This window comes from Enoplosus armatus, chromosome 19 (assembly GCF_043641665.1).
Source record: "Enoplosus armatus isolate fEnoArm2 chromosome 19, fEnoArm2.hap1, whole genome shotgun sequence".
Taxonomy (NCBI): Eukaryota; Metazoa; Chordata; class Actinopteri; order Centrarchiformes; family Enoplosidae; genus Enoplosus; species Enoplosus armatus.
In genome coordinates this window covers 9,918,983-9,937,627 of record NC_092198.1, presented here as the reverse complement: position 1 = coordinate 9,937,627, position 18,645 = coordinate 9,918,983, and the positions used below count along the sequence as shown (strand labels likewise).

At 40.7% G+C, this 18,645-nt stretch overlaps 3 protein-coding genes across 3 annotated transcripts; 1 reads left to right on the top strand and 2 right to left on the bottom strand.

The window, feature by feature from the left end:
* Positions 1–4,513: 4,513 nt before the first annotated feature.
* On the bottom strand, positions 4,514–6,340 carry LOC139302180 (E3 ubiquitin-protein ligase rnf146-like). Its single transcript, XM_070925791.1, has 2 exons — positions 6,330–6,340; positions 4,514–5,666 (listed from the first exon to the last, which is right to left on the bottom strand). Exons 1-2 carry the CDS (start codon positions 6,335–6,337, stop codon positions 4,586–4,588), a joined length of 1,089 nt encoding a protein of 362 aa, XP_070781892.1. The 5' UTR covers positions 6,338–6,340; the 3' UTR covers positions 4,514–4,585.
* A 949-nt stretch (positions 6,341–7,289) lies between these two features.
* LOC139302686 (R-spondin-3-like) lies at positions 7,290–9,137 on the bottom strand. Its single transcript, XM_070926392.1, is given in 5 exon segments — positions 7,290–7,683; positions 7,851–7,997; positions 8,127–8,267; positions 8,461–8,652; positions 9,029–9,137. Coding segments are annotated over 5 exon segments (789 nt in total). The 3' UTR covers positions 7,290–7,483.
* Positions 9,138–14,500: 5,363 nt separating this feature from the next.
* On the top strand, positions 14,501–17,580 carry hddc2 (HD domain containing 2). The gene is made up of 6 exons (XM_070926256.1): positions 14,501–14,575; positions 16,162–16,283; positions 16,466–16,568; positions 16,737–16,805; positions 16,896–17,034; positions 17,420–17,580. The coding sequence occupies exons 1-6, from the start codon at positions 14,501–14,503 to the stop codon at positions 17,578–17,580; spliced, it is 669 nt and encodes a 222-aa protein (XP_070782357.1).
* The last annotated feature ends 1,065 nt before the right edge of the window (positions 17,581–18,645 follow it).

The window sequence follows — 18,645 nt, the reverse complement described above, 5'->3', positions numbered from 1 at the left end:
CTTAGGCCCACTTATCATAAAAGCAGTCCATCACACATCTACAGTACCCTCTGTTGCCAGTTTATATGGTACACTTACAGTTCTGCAAGCTGTTTTCGTGCCCTTAAAGTGGTCAAAGGACAATTCTCAGAAATTATGTTATAAATTGCAGCCTTCGACTTAAAAGAGATGGAGCTGCAATATTGAGATACTGATACATATTGTTGTTATACAGTAGAGGTATAAAGTGTTTGAGGCATCTGAAAAGGGAAAGATGAGACCACGGAAGCCAGCAGGGATCCAGACAACAAAATAACTTTCATTTTGTTGTTTCTTTTTCCACTACCTATAGATTTCACTCACTGCGCTCTACTAAGACATAGTTATAGCACGTCACTCCCTGTAAAACCACAATTTGTCGTTTTTACACTAAAAGACAGATTATACAAAGAGATATAGTGTGTTACTTGCCAACAATGAAGAGGTGCTGGTAGGCAGATGTGTTTTACTTGGACAGAAACAGGCTGCTCTTCCTCCTGCTTCCAGTGTTTACGCTAAGCTAAGATAAGCTAAGCTAAGCTAAGTTAACCAGCTGTTGACACCGTCTTCATATTTACCATACCTTCCCCAATCTCAACAGAGGACACCTTTTAGCACATTTGGCAGGAAATCATTCGTTTACAGCCTGAATGTGCCGCTAAAAAGTCTGACATTAAGATGCCATCTTGTAAAATGACTCCTGCAGAACATAGCTGTCCATGCATAAAAGAATACTTTAAACTTCTAGGTCACTGTATGTAATAAAGTGGCCACTTACTGAACTACTCATTTTCCATTTTTATATCTCATCTGTCACAGCCGTCTTTAGATATCAGAAGCGATAGCCTACAAACCAGAAAGGGACTCTGCAGTCATATGGTACTGTATTTAGAAATGGAGAATACCCATAATATAAATTTTATGATTTTATAAGTCATCATAGTAATGTCGTGATGCAACGCTGTTATAAATGGTTCAGTAGCACCAGGCTTAGCGAGGCGTGTCATTTGATAGGTTCTAATGGTGTTAGGTCGATGATGGTTACAGTAGGAGTGAGGTCACTCCTGGCTCCGTCTGTGAATCTCAGCATTATGTTTGGAAATACTGATGACATACTGTACAAATGTATAGACACGAGCACAGCTGCAGAACAGAATCCTGTTTTGTGTTTTCTTACACAATAAACATTTCTAGATTTCTTTTACAAGAGCACATTTACTTAGTGGACACGACCAGTCAACCTTGTTCAACAAAAACAAGGTCATAAATAATCCACGCAACAACAATGCTCTACTGTGGGCCTTGGGGTGGTGAAAGATGTGGGTATGACGGAACTATTTGTGGAGGGATTGGAGACAGTGTGTGTATTTTCTGTAGTGTGAAGAGGGAGGCTACAGAAGGCATTTGACCAGGATATGATAGCACATATGAGAGAGTTAAAGGGCAGCTATGTGTCTGAAAACATATAGCAGCGTTGTCTCCTGTCTGTCTGTCTGTCTGTTCGACTGGCCCCATCATATAGCGCGTACCCAGACCAGCAGCAGTGAATGACCTCTATCACGCATGCTAACAGATACAAACTCACATTCCTCTCTTCTTTTAACTCAGAAACAATGTAATTGTTCTTATGTGGACATCATATATCTGTTCCTCTTCTGTTGTTGTCCTTCACATTGGCACCACATGTCTCATGACCACCAGATGCTGCTCTATACATGTTCAATCTAAATACAGTCTCTGTTTCCATGTCATATAAATCTATCAGTGTCTCATAGCATACTGACTAAGGTGACGCGCCTACATAATGACATATTATTGATGTATGCAGTACAGCATGCAAGTCCTTGGCCTTAGTAATTCCAATATTATCATCATGCTCATTGTCACTTTGAATCACCATAGTGAAAAAAAGCAAGCCCCTTACGGTCGAACACATCACCACTCAATATTTCAGAACATTTGTCAACCACCTATGCGTGCTCCATTGGAGTTTCTACGTATTACTGGGAAAAGATGTGACACTCAGCATGTTAGCACAGTAATTGTAAGCATGCAGAAGTTAGCATTTAGCTCAAAGCAACACTGTGCCTAAGTACAGCCTCACAGAGACGCTAGCATGGCTGTAGACTTGCAGTCTTGTTGGAGTGCTCAAGAACCAGTCTTTATTGAAGCACACAAGTGTACCCAATTATTTTTGGCTACAAGTAACAGATGCTCCCTAAGCAGAATGATTGTTGGTTATCATATGGGTTAAATTTAGGGTGCCTGATCTACTATTAAACTTAGGTTGTCTTAAAGGCTAGTGTGCAAATTTATAAATTTAATAACTAATGTTATTTTGGTGGCTGCTAATCCCCATTTTGCACTTCAGTGAAGGGAAAAGGAAAGGAAATATATACATATACTGAACATTGAAATGAACGTCTGATTTCTCAAGAATTGGAAAACCTTACATCATAAATTTTAATTAAATCGACACTGTCACCATGGCTGTATTGACCAATTAATCTAAATATGTAGTAATGATGGTTGTGATGTTTATGCAGGAGGCTAAGCCTCTTTGATAGGCTGCAGATGTAAATTGTACCCAAAGTATACAAAAGCAGAAACACATCTTTTGCCAGTGAAGATTTTACTATACTGTTATCATTGAAGTTACAGAGTACACAGTTGGAAGCTCTGAAAAAACACTACCCAAAGTCTGGCTAATTAACAAACCTGTACATTCAGAAGCCCTTACTAACCGTGTAACAAATGATCACTGTCCCCTGGTGGCAGTAGTAGCAAACAAGACCAAAACCACAAGAATGTAAAAATAACCACTGTTGTATGTAGGGAGAGGACTCAGAAAAATTGTATTGCTCGTGTTGTCAGAAGATAAATTCAGCTCGAGATGTTAATTGAATTCTGTGAAGAGAATTACAAAAACATCTGGTTAGTTAACACAATTTACTGCATAATGAATGAGAAATTGGCCCAAGGCCTTAGTTTCTGGTGTTTTACATATCTGCCATATCCATAACTGTCTCAAACAACAAGTGGGGTAAAGGGCTACTTAAATGGTGCTACAACTCCATCCAGTGGATTCTTAAGGTCAACTGCACTTGGACTAAAATCAGGACACATTATAAACAGGGCTATGGATCCGTGCCACTTCTGTCTCCAGTCTTCCTACAATTCTGTATTGCATTCCACTGTGTATTCCTCTATTAAAAGACAGAAAAGATAAATCAGCCAGTATATGCTTGTAAATTATAGATAAACACTTTTAATAACTTGACAAAACACCACAGGGGCTACACCACACAGACAGAAGTTTGTTTTAGGTATTTCAGATAGTAAGACACTAATAGTGAAACACTGACAGTTAAAATAATAGCAGCTGGAGCAAAAAGGGAAAAAAACAGAGCATGTGAGGACAGCTCGAGCTCGTCCAAGCACATGTCAATGCCAGTGCTCTGATAGTAGTACTATCGAGAGCACTGGAAGAAATAGAAATCCAAATGTGACTCTCTACATATATAGCCTAATACTTTCCAGTGGTTCTGCCAACACCACTCACAACAACACAAACACACGCCATTATTAAAACAAGACTTTCACACTAAAATAGAGGGAATGTACAGTCTCTCTCCCCCTCATAGGCTTAAACATATGCACACACACACAAACTCCAGTTTAAATAGTTATTAATTAGGTCATGATTAAAACTTCTTAACTTCAAAAAACCTAATCAGCCAAGCAGGGAAAAGGAAGCAGGTTTAACCCCCTGTAACTGGTGCATAGGATGCTACATTTAAGCTTGATTTGATCATCACTCCAAAAGAGAAAAAAACCCATTAACAACAAGCTCAAAATATTACAGTACAAAGGGGGTTTAGTTTAATTAAAAAGAGGTTGTATTGCTATGTCACAAACTGATGTAGAGGCAGTGACAGTTTCTGGACAACATGGACCAAGAAGTTGCCTTAGGTTGTCGCCTTTTTTTGGCCAGAAAAGTCAACTGTCTTATGCTTCACTACAGAGAGTGCTGAGAGTGATGCATAACTACCATTGTATACAGAGTATTGCTGGGTGAAACTAGCTTTTGAAGTATTCAACAAAAGGCTTTATGTGTTAAAGGTCCCTTGAAATGGCTTTAATGTTGTAACTTTTCAATGGTTTTAGGCATTTCGGCATGAAACACAATACTGGGTGGACGACAACAAAGACAGACATGAGTTTATCCCAGGTGTCAGGTGGAGAGTCTACCTTTGTAGATCAGCAGGTTTAGAAGAAAGGGTTGACCAGATTCCCCACAAAACTAAGATTACATTCAGTTGGATGGATATCTTTGAATAACCCAAGAACTGGTATAAAAATAGGTAAAATGCATTTTTAGATCATATTTGGCATACGATCGATGGGAGAAAATACACCCAGTGACACAAGTAACAACATAATAAAAGTTATTTTTCATTTCATGGGACCTTTAAAAGGTGCATACTGGTTTTCAAACTTTTTTGCTGAACTGATAATAAGTTTAAGAACTGTCATCTGTGGAACAGATACCACTGTCCAGTCGCAGTCACACTTCTGTCTCAGTGCACTGTCCATCAGGACTACGTGAGCGGAGACTGAGTGCAGAGCTGGAGGGCCCGCCCCTTGGAGGCATTCTGGCTGGCTGGCTCTCTCTTAGCGGTCTTTGCTGTTGTCTTCTCTGTGACATAGACTCTGCTCTCCCACTCTCACGCTCCCTTTCCTCCTCACTCTCACTGCTACCGGATGCATACTCATAGGTCTGTAGCTCATCATCTCCATCCACTTCTTCACCCTCTGGCTGGCTGACTAGGAGCTGGGAGAAAGACTCTTCCAGGGTTGAGGGTGAGGGAGAAAGGGGACTGGTAGGATGGCGCCCCAGGAGTGTTGGAGGTCTAACAGGGGGAAGAGATGCCAAAATCCCAAAGGATGAAGACTGTGATTGGCCTGCAGTGTCCGATCCGTCAGCTGAGCTGACACGTTCTGTTGCAGCAGGAGTGACAACTGGTGAAGCAGGAATGGGGGCAGGTTCAGGGTCTAACCTCAGTCCCGCAACTCCCTTCTTGGGGATATCTACAACGTCCCGCTTTATCTTGCGTCTGCGGCCATGCTCATTTCGGCGATATTGCACCATGTTCTCCAGGTCGGCCACATAAAGAAACCCTGCAATCAGCATCTCTGTGCTCTTCCTGCCCTTGGCGAAAGCCTCCTCCAGCTCACGGCTGGTCCTCTCATCATACTGCCACCAGCCGTTGCGCCCCTCATAGTACCATGCATTGTCTCCACGGGAACCGCCCCCTGTCCCCACACTTTGGTTCACCCCTGCAGCTGCTGCTTTCAGTTCTTCAGGGGAGAGGAGAACAGGCCGCTCCAGGAAGTCCTCTGGGATTTCTTGTCTGCAGAGAGCACAGCGCTTGCTGTGCCAGGAGGCACCTTTTACACACAGGAAACAGAAGACATGGCAGCATGGGAGGCGTACAGGGTGGATGCAGCTCTGCAGGCAGATGGCACACTCCAGGGTGGTGGTGGAAGTGGAAGTGTCTGTTGTACGATTATCTCCTACTTCCTCTATCAGCCTGGGGGGAGCCAGGGCATTCACTGAACAGTCCACTTCTCCACAGCCTGCCATACTACAGAGACAAGTACAATTCCCCCCGGGGATCAATAAAGTATTTCTGATTCTGACAAACACAGCACTGTCATAACAGAGCTGCCTGAAGAGACTTGCATGCTGTATTACATGGCTGTAAGTTGTATACTTAAATTTAAATGAAATAGGCATGCCATTTAGCACAGTTCCCACTTGTCATGCGTTGCTGTTGATATTTTGGGAACGCCCTCCTACACTTTGGCTTAAAGTTGTGGTTTCTGCAATAAACATAAGTGAAATAAAGTTTCCAAATAATGCTAGTTTGGAAAATTGAAGTATGTGAAATAAGGGATTCGCTGGCATCCCTAAATGTACACATTGCTTCATTAGAAACGAATACCTTTCTGACTGAGCTCAACCCACCCAACTAACGTTAGTGCTAAGCTAACGTTAGCTAACTCGCTAACTTGCTAGTTTCATTAAATTAAAAAAAACGTATATTCTTAGCTGTCATGTTAGATGTTCGTCTGATTTAACATGATGTGGTACTATAACTAAGGTACTGTAAAGTCAATGTCAAGCTAACATTCACCATGATAACATTTGGCTAACGTTAACTTGACAGCTGCTATAGCATATATAGTTAGCATGTTAGCTGTCAGTGTGCTTTCTGGCTATTTAACTTCTCGATTAATACACTCACCTGAACATTGGGATACCTCTAGTGGCGTCCTCAAAAGCGCAGATGGTGATATTTACAAAGTCGCATTTATATTTGGTTATAAAGTGAAGTAGCTACGCCAACTAACGTTGTTGTTGGAAGACAGTTCCGGCCAAGCCCAACTGACTTCCGTGCTCCTGGATCGGCCTCACACGGTCTCCAATGTCACTCCACACGTTCTGTAGATCTAGTATAGCTGCGCACAGTACGTAACGTGCGTTCAGAACTACGCATTTGTAACTCCTGATATGAACATCAAACATTTTTGTTTTGGTATTTATCATAAACTGTATACGTCTAGTTTATGTCAATTAATTATTTCATATGTTGTTGTGTTGAGTTTTTATTGCTGATTTAATGGCATAATACCACAACTATAGGCCTACAACATATTCTAAAATATCATGCATAAAAAATATTCATATGAAATACAATGCATGATTGTACACTTGTTACATTATACATTTTCTTATGTTTCTAAAACAAAATGGTAGTCTATGTTCAGATGCATGTTATACAGGGAGGTATTGGCATTACGGCATACTAATTAAATATTCTTGTGTAATTTGCTTATTATATACTTTTGCCATCTTATGCCAATTAATATATGGGTTGTGGGACAGATTGATGACTTGTCATTGTAGAAAAATCACAGGAGTTACTAATAATGTTAACAATGGCTTAGCTCTATTCAAGTATCCCAGTAAGTCATGACAGTGTGACAGTGAGGCATCATGCACAATACCAGGACCCTGAAACTGAAGCCTACTGGCCTGTACTCGAGTAAGTGTTGGCTGCACAGCATATAGATGTTTTCGTCCAGTTTTTACATGAAAGGCTAAGAAGCAAAACATTTTTAAAGATATTTTATTGCAAGTAAGAGGACAGTGTGCAGGTGTCCTCAAAAAGTTGCAATAAGACATAAAACTGAAGTTAGGCAACCAGTATGTAAAACAAATAAGTACTTTTATCTGCCATCAATTTAGCAAACGATGCAGCAAAGGTGTTGAATTTCTAGGTACTCAAGAATTTCATGGAAGATCGTCATATCCACCCGTCCCTTTACTAATTTCTGTTGGATTGCACAGGAAAATCTGTTCTATTTTAGATGAATAGATCTTCAATAGTTCAACTTATCACAACCTATTTGGACTCTTTGGTCTCTTTTTGATGACACACTTCCTGATCTCTGACACATGTGGACAGGGGTCCCCGTAGACACTTGGCGACCGCAGAACTTGGCGGGTGCGCGTCTCCTCTCCTCTCCTGTAGGCCCGCATGCTCCTTTTCCGAACGCATGCACCCCAATCTGTCCACTCCCCAGCCTCACAGTGCACTATGAGGAGAGGGATCATGAGAGAGATACACCCAGGTAGCAAGGGGTAAGATAGTGGGAATACAAATGCAGAGACTTCTATACTGAAATGGTGCATTGATGTTGGTGAGATGCACTGTTGTATTTGACATCTGTGGTAAAAGTTGGTGAGAGGAAATTTCTCTCACCTTGGGGGACGCATTGCATGAGCTGTACATCGGGTTCGGATCCCCTCGGGCAGGTGAGATGGCACTGGCCGTGGAGAAAGTACAGGTCTGCTCTGCACCTCACACACATGTTCCTCCCCACACACACCTCACAGCCTATAGAGCACTCTGAGACAGAGGGACGCAAACATCTCACATTGTACGTAGTCTATTTCAGCATTGCATGCACAGAAACACATGCATACTGCACATACAGCCTTCATGATTAACATGCAGGAGTGCTGAGCAGTGTCTCACCTGTGCATTCTCGCAGTGCTGTGTTTGCTGTCAGCCCGTTTGGACAGCTGTTTCCACATTTGCCCCAGAACAGGAAGTAGCCCGGATGACATTGTGTGCAGAAATTTTCACTGAAACAGGAAGCACAGTCCTCCTTGCACCCTGCAGGCCAATGGAAACTAAGACTGTCAGGACACCAAAAGATATTCCCGTTTGTTTTATTCTCTCAACATTTACTTTAAATCAGTTTGCATTACACACAGCGGGTATTTCATTAAGGCTGGTCTCGCTCAAGCTTTCCCAAATACGTTTAAACATCATTCCACTTCTCCTACATGTGTTCATTGGTACCTACTGGTGCAGGTGCTGATGTGCGGTGAGCGCATGCCATAGTGGCCCCGGGGGCAGGAGGATAGGCAGGTGCCCCTCTGCCGCATCCCGTCCAGCTCCAAGTGGAAGAAGAGGCGGGGTTTACAGGATAGACAGCCATTTGGGGCAGAGCATGTCGCACAACCTGCCGGACAGAGTCTGCTCACAGAGGAGCTACCTGTGGATAAAGGGATATGAGATTGTGTGTGTGTGAGCCTGCCAAAACACTGAGTGAGTTTTGCATTCTTCCTGTGCTGGTGCAAATGAAACAGAATAAAATGCTCCATGCTCCATTAACAGTGCATTTTACAGGCAACTTGGTTTTATGAGATCAGAGCCAAGCTTTTAAATTCATAGTGTGCAAGAGGGTAAAACCGCAGGAAATCTATGACCACATTGTTCCCTGAAAGCTGAAAGAACACACTTATTGTCTCCATATGTAGTGTCTGCTCACTGTTTACTATCTTCCACTGGAAAAGCAGGGGAAAGATAGGGCACATTTCACAGCAGCCATGTCTTACAATAGTATTGGAGAGTCATGCCTGAATACTTACGTCTGTATCGCAGAATCTTGGTATTATCTAGGCCTTCTGTAAGATTCACAAAGTGAAGAATCCAAATTAACGATGGTATCCGCATTTTCCTTCACCTTCAGCATGACATTGATTGAGTCAGCAAAGGCACCTCTCATCACATCCCAAATCTGTGAATTTCTCCACAAAATTAATTCAAATGGACCTGCGTAGAGACTCCACTCTGGGTGAGAGAGCAGTCGAGTGCAAATGTTTTCTTGAAGAAAAATCCCACGTGCATTCCATGAGATCACTCGAGCCGGCAGAATGCCATGAAGAATGCAAACAGGAGAGAAACCATCAGATGGTCACAACGCAGATCTAATGTAAGTTTGGATAAACTGCTGTGGGCTTGTCTCTGATTCCCACACACCTCCTCTCCAGTGTTACCCTTCCTTCACGACCCTCCTCCTGATCCATTATCACATCAAACAGAGTCTCTTCACAGAGCAGGAATAATAATACTGATTATTTAACTTATTGGAAACCTTCATCCCCATCTGTCACATACTCTGTATTTATTAGTTAACTAAAGCTTACAAGTCTAAAGCCCCCCTACGCTCAAACATGTGTTTTGCTTGTTGTTACTTCACTTGAACATTTGACCTTCACTCTGCAGAAAAACACTACAACAGTCTGTTTTCACATTTATCTGCTGAAGGGTGAAAGTTTCTGTGCTCACTTTAAATCTGAGTTTCAAGACGTACGGGCAGGACTTTGTAGCTGGGAGCCAATCGTGTCCAATGTGCTATAACTTACACATGTGGGATGTAGAAACTTAAGTCATCTTGTGTCCAATAGTTCTGAAATGAAAAATATTTGCATTTGATTCTGGGTTTTTCATTTAGGGAGAAACTAATTAAAAACAGCCTGGTGGGAATCTTCAAATATTTGTGACAATATTACATCTTGAGTGTAGCTCTGAAGTACACTGATAAATTGGCCAATAAAACATGATAAAATGACAATGTGCCAAAGCATTACCATCTCGCACCAGAGTAGGTTGATAATTGAGCTCGTTTAGAGGTGAGTGAAGCATATCGAGTACACAAACCCTCTATTTTTTTCCTATGTTTAAATCACACACTCTCTGCTGCTGGTGAGTGTGTGACCAGGAAAACAAAATTTCTCCTCATTTGGTTCCATTTAAAAACAGTAAAGACTTGACTATCAAAGACTTTGAAAAGCTGGTGTTGATGTTGTGATGACATATTTGATCACAACACCAGCTTTTCTAAGTCTTCTCGAACGGTCACAATGATGGAATTGAGTAAAGAAGAAAATTGCTTAACAGCCATTGCAGAAAACCCTTTTAAAAAATCATTATCACGTGCCCACACATTTTTAGATTTAGTTCGACTTCAGCCATCGTTGGGCACTTCATGTTCCACATGAAGACTGGATCCAAAAACACAGGGTGCTTTGACAACCTCCCAATGAGAAAACTAAACTGGAGAGCTGGAGGTGTCAGAGAGAATCTGCGATTCCCACAAAAAACGCTGGAAAAAGCTTCAAGTCCTCCAGAGGATCTGTTGTTTGGCATCCCGGTGTGTATTATCGCCTGTTTTGGGAACTCCGTGGTTCTTCACCGCTTCTCCAAAACAGATTTGAACTCTCCAGTGTCTCCCCTTCCTGGAAATGGTTTTCCTCTGCAACTCACAATCCTTTCAGAGTCTGTCAAATCTTATAGGATCTAGATTTACTAATGTTTACTAGATTTTTGCTTTTATTTCTAAATGTCTTGTCATATTGTTGTGACACAAAAATAATTCTATTCCTCCTCAAAGCAAAAGACATGAAGAGAAACAGTGACACACTTGAAACCTGTCAGACCATGTGCTCCTTATTAAGAAAGGCCCAGCAAGTTATCATAACAACATCTCTGCCAAAATGGACCGCTGACTTTCTTGGCTTGTCTGGAAAGATGTCAAGAGGAATCAGCAGGAGCTCTGCAGAGGGATTTACATTTTATCTGAGAGAGACGGAGCTAAAAGTTACACGCTGCCAGACGGAGGAGCTGGTCAGGGCTACGCCGGCTGGCTTAAATTGTCAACAGGTGCTCGGAGGCTAACACGCACTGGACAGGCGAAGCACGGCTGCTTCTTTATTTTCATAGCAGAAGAAGAGCGTGTTTCTCAAACCCCTCAAGAACAAGAGCAAACACAGAGAGGAGGACGATAAAATACCAGCTCAGAGGAGCCTCTGGATGTGCGGCCAGCTGCTGCAGAGCAACACCATCCATCAATCAGCATGCGGTACATTTATAGATTACATTGTGCCTGTAGACTATAGGTTGTCATGAGAATATAAGAATCAAGGAGAGAACAGCAGAGCAGAGAGAGAGAGAGAGAGAGAGAGAGAGAGAGAGAGAGAGAGAGAGAGAGAGAGAGAGAGAGAGAGAGAGAGGGAGGTGCCAGGGGTTCAAAGGTTAGAAGGTTGGGGCTCCACAAACCCAGTAACACCTCCTCAACCTGACTGGGAACATAAACATGATGAGGCTATGCTCACTGGGGTGCCAGATCAGATTCTTGAAGAAAATAACCGCTGGAGGCCGAGGAATGTCTTAAAGGCTGAAAAAAGAAAGAGGATAAAGATGGAGGACACAAAGCAAAGGAGCGGGAGCCAAGTGAATCATAAAGTTAGTGACAAATTTAAACCACATGGACATATACCTGCAATCATGATCACGTTAAGCCATACAAAATGCAAATACATGCACTGAAGCTGTATTTTTGTATTAAATCACTTGATCCACTCTTTGTATACTGGCCAAGACTCTAAAAAGATACATCTTGAACTTAGACTGGTGCTGAAACCGGTCAATAAAGATTCCCTGTAATACAAACTGAAAACAGGTTTTAGGTCACCACCTGCTATCAAGGTTCAGCTGGAGCAGAACATGCGTTGATGCATCGTTTTCAATAATAATTTAGGGGATACAGTACAATCCAGCACTTCAACAATATAACTTTGACCTTTTCACCACTCACACACCTAAGAAGGCAAAAGTCTCGCTGTGAAGAACCCTGCAGTGATAAGGAATCAGCAGGATAGCATCTCAGCACGCGGAGGATAATCTATGTAGCGTGAAGAAGAGAGGAATTTGGGAGGAGGCTGCGAAGCGTGTAGCTTTAAACACTGAGCGTGACAGATGATAGGAGAGCAAGACGGGGGCTGCAAGAGATCTGGAAGCACTAACGTACTCTGAGCTGTCCTCACCTTTGAGATCAAAGCTTAAAACACTCGATATCTCTTTGAATAAGCTTGCTGCTTAAGGTCTTAAAAGTATTCTGATATATTTGTTTTGCTATTGCTTGTAGCTTGTAGTGTGTCTTTAACCCCCCCCCCCCCCAAAAAAAAAATATGAGTCATAAGTTTCAAAAGAATTTAATTAAAGTTTTATGACAGGAACAGATACAGGGATAGAATAAAACACACACAAAACATTTTCAGAAGATAACAAAATATATATCATAAAAAAAGCAAACATATGGCTGCTGTCATTCATAATAAAGTTCATAAAAATGAAGATGTCACACTTCACTGTCTTCATCCCCTTGCCTTTTTCAGCAGTTTCTATAAATAAACAAAAAGAAGTCAGTCTTTCTCCTGTTCTAAATGGAGACATGAAATATAAATACAAAGTGTGTATAAGTGACATGAGAGAAAGTTCATGACTTTTACTTTAATTGACAAAGACAGAGATCCTGACTATGCTTATTGAGCACCTGTACCAGACAACATGTCGACAAATTCTTTCATGTGTTTTTAACAGTTTTATAGGCTTAATAGGTTCACCTTTCTGGTGCACCAATATTAAAACAAACATTTATTCAGACCCCAATCAGGATCTAGGAAATGACTGAATAGTTAGTATCTAAATTTACTCAAAAGGATACTGACAATGAATCATCTTTGAGCAGCGGCTTACTTTACATTGTTGAAACTCATCTAAATAACAACAATCTCTCTGAGTGAAAAGTGTCTGATAAACCTACTGCAAGTTAAAAACACTAGACATCAATTGTATAAGAAAAATATACATTGTGGGCAATGTGGGCTGCTAGTGATGCCTTATAGTCATTAAGATGTGGAGCAGTTCCAGAAAAAGAGTCTGAGACTTTTCTCAATTGCCTTTTATGCAAAGCATGGCAAGAAAACAACTGACTCAACAAAAAAAAACTACTTTATAAAGTATTTAAAATCTCACACTCAATATAGGGCCGTCAGAAAAGCATCTGGGCTGAAACAACCACTATAAAATATATTTTCCCAATTTTACATAACAGAAAACCTGTGTCTCATATTCCTCAGGGTTAATCAGAGGTTGAGCCAATCCACAGAAAATTTGTGAATCTAGTCTCTAAAATATGAATATTTTTTGTTTTTCTTTGTCCTCTTTAGTAAACTGAAACCCTTGAGGTTTTGGGAAATAGTGATTGACATTCTTTAAATCCCTTTAGGTGAATAATAGTCAGATGAATCGATACTGAAAATAATAGTTGCAGCTCTAATCAGAGATTATTTAAACGTGTAATATAGAAACAACTCAGTTTGCAGTCTGTGTATGAGTAACGGTTTGTTTGTGTGTGGCCATTTGAGACAATATTGTAGAGCTGTTTAAAGATAAATGGCATTTGGGAGTGATGTTAAAACAAGTAATACTCAGAGAGTCGTCACAAATGTAGCCTAAAGAGCAAACTCCATGATTTAAGTTGTCTTTGCACTAACCTTGGAGACTGCTTTGACATGTTGAGCTCTGATCGTTGCCGATTTTTCTTCAAACGCTTTGGCCTTCGCCTCCTCAGCCAGGCTGCTCAAGAACAGCAGTGTTAGGAGTTCAATCTGAGGAAATGGAAAGCAATACAGTTGTTTATCTGATGAGTCCACTGGCTAACGTTAGCCACAAACAAAGCTAACAGTCGAAATCACCAGTAACGTTAGCGCGTCAGTAGCGTCAGACATACCATTGCTTCCGACGCCGGCCTCACATTTATGTTACTCTTCATTTTCGTTTTAACTGTATATTTTAATTTGGGCGCCTTGTTCAACATTTTATCTAGTGTTCAGTGTGAAACTAAAGTTCACAGCAACAAAAAGTTTGTTTACGTCTTCCAATCTCCCGCTTCTCTTACTTCCGGTGAAACTGGTTCTTCTTCGTGCCATTTACATCGTCGCTTGCTGCCATTGCTGCCATCTACAGTTTTTTTTATGTCAATACTTTTAGTATTTTAGAATTTAAAACGTCGTGTTCAAAGCGAGAACAAAATAATATCACGTTAAATATTTTCTCAATGCAAACAATAAAAAATATACTGACCAGGCAGAGGATTTAAGTGTAGTGTCTCTTTTCATTTAGGCTCGTTGTGATGTTTATGATGCCATCTAGCGGGTGCTTTAGGTTACTACACTAGCAAACACCAGCTTTTTGTATTTCCGGGTCGGCGGACAATGATGGCGGCCACCATGGAGACAGCAGCCGGCATGAGCAATATCCTGCAATTTATGAAACTTATCGGACAGCTCAAAGTAAGACTTCACCCCAAACTCGGACTACCTTTATGCTGATTTGGTCCCTGGTCAAAAATGAAATGCCCTCTACAAGGGCCCTCTCTATTTTCTGAGACGGCTGAGGTCCTTCAACATCTGTCGGACTATGCTGAGGATGTTTTATGAGTCTGTGGTGGCCAGTGCTATCCTCTATGCTGTTGCAGGCTGAGGGTGGCAGACTCCAACAGACTCAGTAAACTGATCCGCAAGGCCAGTGACGTTGTGGGGGTGGAGCTGGACTCTCTGACAGTGGTGGCAGAGAGGAGGATGCTGTCCAAGCTGCGGGTCATCTTGGACAGTGTCTCACATCCTCTCCATGACGTACTGGTCAGGCAAAAGAGCATCTTCACAGGAAATCATTCCTGCCTGTGGCCATCAAACTGTTCAACTCCTCCCTCTGAGTGTCACTGACACTCAGAATAAACAGACTGGAAATCTTCTACATATACTGACAGTGCAATATATATATATATATATATATATATATATATATACATACATACATACATACATACATACATACATATATATATATATATATATATATATATATATATATATATATATATATATAGACATATATATACATTGCTGTTGTATATATTTTTTTAATGTGTGTATGTGTATATTTTTATTTCTATTTCTTATTTTTATTTTGTACATACTCTTATTTCTAAATTTATGCTGCTTTCTAATCTTGAATGGGAGCACCAGTACTGTACAATTTCCCCCCGGGGATCAATAAAGTATTTCTGATTCTGATACAATTTTACCTTAAGATGGATTCTCAGGATCTGGTACTGAGTGCATAGAGGCTTAATCTGTAGCTTGTCCCTTGGAACTGTTTTGCTTTTGCTGCTGGTGTTTCTCCCTGCACACACACATTACAACCATCTCATTACTACTTGAGAGCAAGAAAAAGAAACCAGGACCTTGTCCCTGTAGTGTTAAAACAGGTGGAAAACAAGGTGCTTGTAGGGAAAAAAAAATGCTGCCTGGACAGAATAATTTATCATTATCAGTGGTTGTGTTGCAATGTGTTGTTAACGGCCATTTATGAATTAATTCAGCCATTGTACTTACTGTTTAGATAAGATTAAATGACTGTTGATTTTTATTTTCACATTTAGCAGTGGAAGTGTTTTCCCTCTAGGCCTGCAACCAACAAATAATTTAATTATTAATTAATCTAGATAGATAGATCGATTAATTAAGATTTGGTCAAAAACTTTAGTCCATCACAAGTTCCCAGAGCCCATGGTGACATTTTCAAATGTCTTGTTTTGTCCGACCAACAGTGCAAAACCTGAATAAATTCAGTTTACTACCATAAAAGACTGAGAAAACTAGAAAATATTCACCTTCTGGAAGCTGGAGCATGTTCTGCTTCAAAATGTCATGTTATAATCAAAGATTTAAGACTAGAGGGAAAATGCAGTTCAGTGATGTCAGTACAAACGCAGACTAAGTGTCTCATTAACCTGGTGACATAAGTCATGAGACATATATTTAAGGGTCTCCTGTGCCACTGATGAGTTGTGTGTTGTGGTTGATGTCACCCGCAGAGGGTCCCACGGACCGGCTGGGTGTACAGGAATGTGAAGAAACCAGAGAGTGTATCAGACCACATGTACCGCATGGCCATGATGTCTCTCACCATCACTGACCCCACAGTGGACAAGGACAGGTACGTCACACACACACACACACACACACACACACACACACACACACACACACACACACACACACACACACACACACACACACACACACCTAGATGTCTCAAGATGAAGGGTCTGAAGAGTTTAGTTGCAAAAATGGTAACAAAATACTTAAATAATAACTTTTTTTTCTCACTGTCTTTAGATGTATGAAGCTGGCTCTGGTTCACGACATGGCAGAGTGCATTGTGGGAGATATTGCTCCATCGGACAACATCAGTAAAGCAGAGAAACACAGACGAGAAGAGGCAAGTGACCAGTATCGCTCACATTACATCATACAGTCTGTTAAGGCCTCCTGATGCGTGTCTGTTTTACGGTTTGTCTTTCTGTTTGTCTTCTTGAAGTCAAACCTACCAAACCATCATGGCCTGATGATGGTTTATACTTTTGTCTCCTCCTCACCTCTCTCTCAGGAAGCAATGAGACATCTAACAGGTCTTCTGCCGGAGGGACTCAAACAGGAGATTTACGGACTGTGGGAGGTACGACTCTTTGCATTTCTGGTGTGTTTGTAGTTCAAGAAGGATAACTTAAGTAATCTAATAGGAGACACACATTTGTCTTACCTGCAGGAGTACGAGGCCCAGAGCAGCCCAGAGGCCAGGCTGGTGAAAGAGTTTGACCTCCTGGAGATGATCCTGCAGGCTCATGAGTACGAGGAGCTGGAGGGAACGCCGGGAAGACTGCAGGAGTTCTTTGACTCCACCAACGGTAAGTCTCCGATCCGTCTCTCTCTTTTCCTTCTTTCTTCATCAGTCACTATCGTCTTCTCCATTTCATGTGTTTCTCTCTTCTCCACTGGATCTCATCACTTAGGTTGCTGCACATTTCTTTATGTAGTATTTATTCAATGTATACACATGCAGCTGAGGAGTTTTCTTAGTATATCTGAAACTGTTATTTGATTAATAAAACAGTCAATAATCTGTAGTTGGGGGCTCTAATTGACCAAACAATATGAGTGAATTGGTTGTCATTTTAGGCTTCAAGTTATTTTAAAAACTAAACAGGCAGATAAGAATTTACATTTCACAGATTTGGAAGCAAGTTGCTTTTACTTGTCTTGTTTATAATTTTAGTTTTTCTTCTTTCTCAGGTCGTTTCCGCCACCCAGACGTGCTCCAGCTTGTCAGCTCTTTGAATGAGGAGAGAGGAAGTCACATGACTAAAGCGGATGACACAAAGAATTCTGGGAACTCGCAGACGGCCGGTGCAGCATCCTCACAGCCACGTACGACTTCACACGCCTCCTCATGATTGTCACACACACACACACACACACACACACACACACACACACACACACACACACAAACACCTCCTCAGCAGAGGGACAGAGATATCGGACTGTAACACAGTAATGCGTGCGAACAAGGATGTAAACAAACGCATCACAGGATCGACATCGAGTAAAAAACTATATTTTGGTTTTCTGCATCTCCTCCTTTTTGAGGCATTTGCTACACTAGAACTGAGGATGATGGCACATGGATATCTTCTATGTTATGTGATTATATTTTCTGTTTTACCTCAACGTATCTGTCCATTCTGTCCTGGAAAGTTCATCATCACTACATATAATAAATACATTCTGACAGCTACTAATGGAAAAACTGCCAGGCAATATGCAAAAGCAATAACTTAAAATAAATCAAAATATAATTAAATGCACAATTAATTGCACATTTTACCCCCTTACAGTTACTGTTTATTGACTTGCTAATGTAGAAAGTAACTATTAAACTATACCAACATTTTGTTTACATCAACAGGCTTTCTTGTACGTTTCCAATCATTAACATTTTATATACACATTTTATTATTATATACATACACATACATATATGTATGTGTATATGTGTATGTATGTATATACATATATATATATATATATATATACATTTATACATATATATATATATATATATATATCAAAGAGCTTTTTTTTTATCTGGCAGATATTATGTTGTGTGTAAAAACATGTAACAATGGTGCTGCACCATCAGAAAAAAAAAAGTTTTCTGATGCTGTCTTACTGTATGATGTATAGATGTATATGTTAGTAATATACATTAGTTTGAATTCCTGAGTATGCTGCTGCTATTAATTTCACTGTTGCTGGCAAATGAGAAGACAATGTGGATGTTATTTTCAGTATGTTGCATTCAGTTACACATCATTACATCTGCTACTGCTTGTTTGGTTCCTTTATCAACAGGTTCAGTCACAGTTCTCAGTGTTTATTGTAAAAAAATGTCATCTGTGACATTTAGTTTGGTTTAAATGATCTTTAATGTTGATACATTTGCCATAAAAAGATAT

Excerpts from the sequence above, each read along its gene's own strand:
- hddc2 (XM_070926256.1), top strand. The coding sequence starts at position 14,501 with ATGGCGGCCACCATGGAGACAGCAGCCGGCATGAGCAATATCCTGCAA. Across the intron at positions 16,284-16,465 it reads CCCACAGTGGACAAGGACAG|ATGTATGAAGCTGGCTCTGG; the intron begins GTACGTCACACA and ends CACTGTCTTTAG. Across the intron at positions 16,806-16,895 it reads AGATTTACGGACTGTGGGAG|GAGTACGAGGCCCAGAGCAG; the intron begins GTACGACTCTTT and ends TCTTACCTGCAG.